Source organism: Microtus ochrogaster, linkage group LG1, assembly GCF_000317375.1.
Source record: "Microtus ochrogaster isolate Prairie Vole_2 linkage group LG1, MicOch1.0, whole genome shotgun sequence".
NCBI lineage: Eukaryota > Metazoa > Chordata > Mammalia > Rodentia > Cricetidae > Microtus > Microtus ochrogaster.
The window spans coordinates 5,537,447-5,545,933 of NC_022027.1; the positions used below are offsets into that span (position 1 = coordinate 5,537,447).

The following is an 8,487-nucleotide window of genomic DNA, read 5'->3' on the forward strand; positions in this document are numbered from 1 at the left end:
AGGCTGGCCTCGAACTCACAGAGATCCGCCTGCCTCTGCCTCCCGAGTGCTGGGATTAAAGGCGTGCGCCACCACCGCCCGGCGACACAAAACTTCTTATCATCCTCACAGATATCTTTATTTTTATACACAGAGAAACATAACAGACTGAAGCACTATGTTTTTGAATGATTTTTTTTTTATTTTATTTTACTTTATTTTTGAATGTACATGGGTGTTTTGCCTGCACGTGTGTCTTTATAGCACATGTATGTGCCTGGTGCCTACAGAGGCCAAAAGAGGGCATGGGACCCCTGGAACTGAAGTTACAGGTAAATAACTCAGGTCTTCTGTAAGAGTAGCCAGTTCTCTTACCTGCTGAGCCGTCTCTCTCCAGTCCCCAGAACTCACTTTTTAAACCTTTTAATTCATGATTATAAGAGATTGTGTTTTATCCCAACCAGATTATATATATGAAGCTTTATTGAACACTGCCATTGACATAGATTCATTAGAAGCAAACTCACATTTAGAAGAAGTCTGGATCAAAGAAGTTATAAAGAAGGCAGGAATGAAGCTGAAATGGAGCAAATTAAAACAGGAGAAAGTAAGAGAAAACAAAGACGCTGTAAGAAGGTAAAACTTACCTGCATATTAACTAATACTTCTGCGCGCTTCTACTCGGCGTCTTAGTGAAAATTTACTTTGAAGTTTCTTTTTTTTTTTTTTTTTTTTTTTTTTTGGTTTTTCGAGACAGGGTTTCTCTGTGGCTTTGGAGCCTGTCCTGGAACTAGCTCTTGTAGACCAGGCTGGCCTCGAACTCACAGAGATCCACCTGCCTCTGCCTCCCGAGTGCTGGGATTAAAGGCGTGCGCCACCACCACCCGGCTGAAGTTTCTTTTGTGGTTAAAATGGTCTGTGACTATAGAGTTAATATTTATTCAAAGCATCAGAAACTATATTCAGCTTTTTATGAAACTGAGTGTGATTTTTCATAGCTTGCTGAGTACATGTATTAGTCTGAATTTTAAATCTTGATTCAGCTCCACTCACTAATCGGAAGAAGCCAACCCTATAACAAACGTGAGTCATTGGCTGTTTTGACATAAGTTGTTCTGGGTGAACGAGATAAATCGTCATGGCTAATCAAACCTGGATGTTGTATTCTGTTGTTAATGGTAGATTGTAGTGATAGCTGTGAACCAACTCACAATTATTTCTGACATTTAAGAAATGAAACTCCTTTGCTGTTAATTTTAGGCCCCAGGCAGACCCAGCTTTATTAACACCAAGGTCCCCAGTTGTTACTATAATGGGTCATGTTGATCATGGGAAAACGACGTTACTTGACAAACTTCGAAAAACTCAAGTGGCAGCAATGGAAGTTGGAGGCATCACTCAGCATATTGGTGCCTTTCTTGGTATGGACACAAATAACATTGCAATGTGCTTGGGAACTCCACTTACTTGTTTTCTTTGAAGTATACAGATTCAAAGTAAAGAGGCTGCGTAAAGCCACTGGGATGAGCAAGTACCGAGTGGGCAGTGAACAGTTATCTCGGACTTGCTGTGCAAGCAAAGCTATTTTGCTCTTTTGGGTTTAATGAACCTCGCCTCTTTAATTGTGTGTATATAATATCAGATGTAGCGGATGGTGTTCTTAATGACACTTAGATGGTGGCTACGTTTACTGAGCGCTGACCATTGCACTTACTCTGCTAAGCATCTTCTGTGCTTTGTCTTTTTCACCACACAACATCATGAGGCAGGTATTAGTATTCCCTTTATGACCTGTAAGCCCCTCAGGGGCTCAGTAACATGTCCAGAGCACATAGCTAGGGTTTACACCTGTTATTAGTGCACTCAAACTGGAAGCTATCAACTGTCTACTAAATTGCTTTTTTGTGGCTCAAGATAATTGTATAGCTGTAGTTTGCTGATGTAGAAGTGATCACTATGCATTATTCATCTATGAAAATCTAAAGAATAAAAAGAAATATGTAAATAAAAAAAAGTGATCACTATACAACTAGTTACTGGTGAGTTCTCTCTCCAGAATGGTAATCAATCAATACATTTATCAAAGCAGCTATGTCCTCGAAATACAAAGACTTTTGGCTTGGAATTATAACATGAAAAAGAAGATCTCATGATTTCACTGTATTTTGTTTTCATTATGAAATTTCCATCTGTGTTCTTCTGGTTAAAATTAGTGGACGGAATCAAATTTAAAAAACTAGTGAACTAGGAATGTTAGCACACTATCTTCAATACCAGTACTTGCTAGGCAGATTTCTAGGAGTTCAAGACCAGCCTGATCTACATAGCAAGCTCCAGGCTGGCCAAGGCAACATACAAGGACCCTAGCTCCATATATACATGTGTATGTATGTATGTGTGTGTATGTGTGTATGTTATGTGATATATATATAGTGGCACGTATTCCTTCATGTTGAAAAGTAATTGAGTAACTGGAGTCCTTGCATTTCTGTTTCCATAGTCTCTCTGCCTTCTGGAGAAAAGATAACCTTTCTTGACACTCCCGGACATGCTGCCTTTTCAGCAATGAGAGCCAGAGGCGCTCAGGTGACTGACATTGTGGTGTTGGTCGTAGCTGCAGATGACGGAGTGATGAAGCAAACTGTAGAGTCTATTCAGCATGCCAAAGAAGCACAAGGTATGGGAGGTATACTACAAAGATTATAGCTGGGCAGCGGTGGCGCACACCTTTAATCCCAGCACTCAGGTGGCAAAGGCAGGTGGATATCTGTTCAAGGCCAGCCTGGTTTACAAGAGCTAGTTCCAGGATAGGCTCCAAAGCTACAGAGAAACCCTGTCTCAAAAAACAAAACATAAAATAAAAAGTATTGGTTATTCCCATGTTGTTCATGACACATTGGTACCTGTGACCGTGTCTTACCAAGCAGTTAGTAGTGTAGTTGAAAGGGCTAACAGCTGTGTATGATTGATGAATATGCCGGTAGGAGTGAGGTTTCAGATCCGTACACTTGGTTCTGCCGTGTGGAATCTTCAGCATGAGATATTGGAGGCTCAGAAACTGGAGGATACTCAGCTCCATAGTGTGTTTCTAGCCAGCCTGGACTAATGTATCTCAAAATAGACATGGAGCAGTTGGTCCCCAACCTTCCTAATGCCACGACTCCAATACAGTCCCTCATGTTGTGCTGGCCCCCAACCATACAATTATTTTCATTGCTACTTCATAACTGTAATTCTGCTATTGTTGTGAATCAGAATGTAAATATCTGTGTTTTCCAAAAGTCTTCGGTGACTCCTGTGAAAGGGCTGTGTGACCCCCAAAGGGTCAAATAGAGGCTGGGAGCCTTTCTTTTCTTTCTGTCTAGACGACAGAGTAGGGTAATTTGAGTCTAAAATGGGTCTTTTAAATATCTGCATCCGTCGAGTGAAGAGAAAGCCAGAGCAGGTCGGCATTTCTCCAATGAATGCCGAGAATTAAAGGAGTTTTCATCTGCACTTTCCCTGACTCTTGCTCTTTCAGTTCCTATTATCCTTGCGATAAATAAATGCGACAAAACAGCTGCTGATCCTGAAAAAGTGAAGAAAGAGCTCCTGGCTTACGATGTGGTGTGTGAAGATTACGGTGGCGATGTTCAAGCCGTGCATGTGTCTGCGCTTCAGGTGAGTGCGGCCATCTCAGGACAGTGAGCGTTGTGTGTCCTTCACAGCAGTGTGCATGTGTCCGCGCTTCAGGTGAGTGCGGCCGTCTCAGGACAGTGAGCGTTGTGTGTCCTTCACAGCAGTGTGCAGGTGTCCACGCGCTTCAGGTGTGGCCGTCTCAGGGCGATGCGCAGCTGTGAGCGCTCAGTGTTCTTACTACAGCAGTGGCATGTGTCCGCACTTCAGGTGGGTGCAGCCGTCTCAGGACGGGGCGCAGCTGTGAGTACTGGGTGTCCTTCACAGCAGTGTTTACCCAAAGAACACTCCTTTTTCTTTTGAGATAGGGTCTCTCTTCTGACTCACCTAGAACTCACTAAGTAGGCTGGCCTGGAACTCATAGCAGTTCCCCTGCCTCTGCCTCCCAAGTGCAGGGATTGTTGGTGTGCGTCACCACACCTGTCGTAAGCCTGTGTTTTAAGCAGAACTGGTGACCAGTTGATAACAAAAAGTACTTATGTTTCATGCCTTGTCTGTCTAAATAGAAAGCAATAGAATAGGTCTTTGGGTACTTAAGAGGGATTTAAATACATAAAAAATTACTAATATTATTAGCTAATTTTTTTAATTTTGTAAATTTGACAGTATCTAGAATTGCCAAAGAGATAAGACTCTGGGATTATCTATGATAATTGATGGCTTTTTTCTTTTCTTTTTAATAAATCTATTGTTGAACTGGGCATAGTGGCACACACTTTTATCCCCAGCTAAGGCAGGTGGATCTGTGAGTATGAAGCTACCCTGGTCTACATAGTGAGTTTCTAGCCAATTAGGTCTACATACTGAGACCCTGTCTCAAGAAAACTAAAAATACTTAAATTATTGTTTGTGCCAGGATGTGGGAGTGCATGCTTTTAATCCCAGCACTTGGGAGGCAGAGAAGGGTGCATCTCTGAGTTTGAGGTCAGCTTGGTCTACATAGCAGGGCTGGCTACTCAGTGAGATCCCTTCTCAAGAAACTTTATTGTTTGAGAATTTCCTTCATTTTGGGTTTTTGTTGTTTATTGAGACAGGGTTTCTTTATGTAACCCTGGCCATTCTATAATTCATTCTATAGTAAACCAGTCTGGTCTGAAACTCAGATATCTGCCTGCCTCTGCCTATATAAGCTATGTACCACCTGGCTTATATATATAACATATTTTCTTCGCCTCCTCCTGTTCCCCCCACCACTTTTCCCTGCCACCTTCAAGATTGTTTTTTCTTGTTGTTGGTGGTGGTTTTTTTTTGTTGTTGTTGTTTTTTGCTTTGAAGCCTGTCTTGAAGCCTGTCCTGGAACTAGCTCTTGTAGACCAGGCTGGCCTTGAACTCACAGAGCTCTGCCTGTCTCTGCCTCCCAAGTGCTGGGATTAAAAGTGTCCTTCACCATTGCCCATCAAGACCTTTTTTAAATACATGAGTCCACTTAGTACTGCCAGCATGTGATGGTGTAGGACCTTCCACCGGGCGCAAGGGCAGCCCATCCACTGCCACATCCCTGAGGGAAACCGGTGCCCTCCCCCGCAGCCATCAGTTGCTAGTAGCCGGTGATGTGTCTAAATGCAGTTAACGCTTGTGAGGATGCAAGCTGAGCACCACAGCCCTCGTCTGTTCATCGTGCTCCGGCTGTCACAGCTTTCCCACGCTCATATGAGCCAGAATCAGCCCAACTTGAATCGCTCATTACATATGTTCCCATAGCAAAGGCTGGGTTTGTTGTTGCCCATGGGATGCTTCTGGTTTTTACTAATACCATTTATGTTGAACTCCATTTTATTTTAAATTACCAATTATTTACTCTCTGGATGGAAACCATAACTATATTTATTCTCTAGTTATGATCTAGAACTTGTAACTCCCCTCTAGGTCAACAACTACCCGTTCTCTTCAGGCTGCTACTGAGTAATGATTTCCTTTGCCCATTCTTTTATTCTTTTCATATTTCACAGTTTCCTCATAATGACTGTCCTCATTCACTGAAGGGACAGTTCTGGATGCTGTTATTTATATTTCACAGTTTCCTCATAATGACTGTCCTCATTCACTGAAGGGGCAGTTCTGGATGCTGTTATTTATATTTCACAGTTTCCTCATAATGACCCCCCCGCCCCATTCATTGAAGGGACAGTTCTGGATGCTGTTATTTTTTCTAATTAGTTTTTACTTCATCCCATTTTCCCAAAATTTGGTCCCTCTAAGATGCTTAGGAATTATGCTTCTTTTAATAGTAAAACTGTCTAGCTTCTTTTGTGTTTATAAAATATGACCTATATTACAGTGTTCCAAAGTAAGATGCCAAACTCCCTGTGGTAAGGTTAAAATATTTAGAGTTGGCCAGGCATGACCCAGGAGGCTAAGGCAAGTTTGAGGCCAGCCTGAACAATTTTGAAAGACTCTCTCAAAATGATATAAAAAGGGGCAGTGGATATACTTCAGTAGTAATCTGTACCTTGACAAGGCTCCAGGTTCAGTTCTTTACCAGAAAGAGGACACGGGTTTGGCGATGAGACACCTTGCCTGGCAATAGTGGAGCACACCTTTCATCCCAGTACCCAGGAGGCAGAGGGAGGATCTCTGAGTTCAAGGCCAACCTGGTCTGTAGAGGAATTTCAGGACAGCCAGGGCTACACAGAGAAACCCTGTCTTGGGGGGAAAAAATAAGGTAAGAAAGAAATTAACAAACAGCCCCTTAGCTGGCATGGAGAACAGCAGGACGTCTTGCCGGTCAGCTCATTTCTGTTACCAGTCAATAGCCCTTGCTGGCCTGGGGCCCTCTATATAGACAGACTGGCCTTAACCCGAAGATCTACCTGCCTCTACCTCTTTCTCCTATGCTGGGAGGAAAGGTTTGCACCGCCACACCCATCTGAGCTGTGTGATCTTGGTGTCATCGGGAGCATGATGATTATAACCACTGAAGGCAAATGAATAATCTAATCTAGCTTTATGTTGTAGAGGAAGGCAATCCAGGAAGATAAAGTCATTTTTCAGGTTGACACAGGTGAGTGGTTGCAGAATATAGTTTTAAAACTCCTAATGTGTAGAGCTGGGCAGTGGTGATGCACACCTTCACTCCCAGCACTCGGGAGGCAGAGGCAGGCGTCTCTTGAGTTCGAGGCCAGCCTGGTCTACAAAAGCTAGTTCCGGGATAGCCAGGACTACACAGAAAAACCCTGTCTTGAAAAACCAAATATTAGTTAAATATTAGTCCTTGAGTCAGGTTTTCTTGCTGATAGCTCTCTATCTATTTCCTTTTCTTTTGATAAAATTGGTTATTTCATGATTTTAATTCTTAAAAAGAAAACTGTAGCTGTCAAGATTCTTCATCCTTCTTATGCTGACATTTACTAATAGTATTTGCTGACGTGTACTAACTCTTTGTTACAGGGAGACAATCTGATGGCTTTGGCAGAAGCAACAATTGCTCTCGCGGAGATGCTGGAACTGAAAGCAGATTTCACGGGTCCAGTGGAAGGAACAGTGATAGAGTCTTTCACTGACAAAGGAAGAGGGTACGGATTACAAAACGACTCTAATAATTTTGTTTGAGGGGTTGTGTGACAATATATATAGTACATAGCTTTAGTTTCTGAGCCATGGTTTCAAAGAATGTATTTTCAATGTGTTTTATTGCACTAGTACCGAGAACACAAAAGTGAAGTTTTCATCACACTTAGATGACTAGAGTAGTTAACTTGGTTTGCACGCCCCCACTGGCTCAGATATTTGTATTTGGAGTAGACTAGCAGTGAATGAGAGTGCAATGCCAGTTGTTACATTTTAATTTCTAATTCTTTGACTTGACCCAGAAATCTAATGTGTAGGAAGGTCTTTGTAATGTCATGTTCTTCTTGAATGTTCTGCCTGTAAGCACAGTAGATTTTCTCATTGTTTCGTACACTGTTAGCAGCTATGAGCAGTCTCATAGCCATGTGTGGGATGCGGTAGAAAGGGGGTAGGATTGCGTCAGAACAATCTGCGCATGGCTCTTTCCCTGCCTGGATGCTCTGTTGGGGCAGTCACACAGCACTTGCCCATTCACGCTGCCTCCATTCAGTTAGCAGGGTTTAGGTTCCCTCCTGTGTCCTTTAACAAGCTGTCCATCCATCTGCTGAAGATGTGGGGCTGCTTCTACTCCTTTTTCTTTACTCCTTGGCTGTTGTAAAGAATACTTTGCTTTGTTTTTGGCTTTTGTCATGAGGAGGACAAGCCTGAGGCCTGGCCCAGTATGGTTGCATATGTCTCTAATCCCAGCATTTTGAAGACTGAGGCCGGAAGAGTCAGGGCCAGACTAGATTAAGAGACGAGGGCCTAGAGAATTGGCTCTGCAGTTAAGGACCAGATTCAGTTCCCTGCCCCTTTATGGTGCCTCATAGCAGTAACTCCAGGGATCTGATGCCTGCTTCCAAGAGCACCAGACAAGCATGAGGTGCACACACACATGCATACATTCATACATATACAGACACACATACATGCATGCAAGTGAAACATTCAGACTCATAAATAAACCCTACACAACCACACTGAAAAACAAAAGTCTGGGATTTTGCACGTTTAGGCAAGTATGCCTTGATAAATCCTTGGCCAAGTAAAAGTCTTTACAGTATCCAAAGCTTCTTGAGGAATTGAGAAGGGAATTAATCCTATATGTTCATATTCCTACATGTGTGTGTGCACATGCATATGTGCACATGCTCCATAAAACTACTTTTTGCTCTACTTAAGAAAGTACAATGGGCCGGGCGGTGGTGGCGCACGCCTTTAATCCCAGCACTCGGGAGGCAGAGGCAGGCGGATCTCTGTGAGTTCAAGACCAGCCTGGTCTACAGA

At 42.9% G+C, this 8,487-nt stretch overlaps 1 protein-coding gene across 6 annotated transcripts in view; it reads left to right on the top strand.

Moving 5' to 3' along the window:
- Mtif2 (mitochondrial translational initiation factor 2) overlaps window positions 1-8,487 on the top strand; it is a 33,922-nt gene that overhangs the window by 20,218 nt on the left and 5,217 nt on the right. For 5 of the 6 annotated variants that reach the window (XM_026785223.1, XM_013350747.2, XM_013350748.1 and 2 more), the window contains 5 exons: window positions 444-615; window positions 1,240-1,400; window positions 2,480-2,656; window positions 3,500-3,639; window positions 7,042-7,166. In XM_026785223.1, the coding sequence (XP_026641024.1) occupies window positions 444-615; window positions 1,240-1,400; window positions 2,480-2,656; window positions 3,500-3,639; window positions 7,042-7,166 (775 nt within the window). The remainder of the gene's footprint in view (window positions 1-443; window positions 616-1,239; window positions 1,401-2,479; window positions 2,657-3,499; window positions 3,640-7,041; window positions 7,167-8,487) is intronic. The other variant, XM_026785224.1, reaches the window with a different exon arrangement.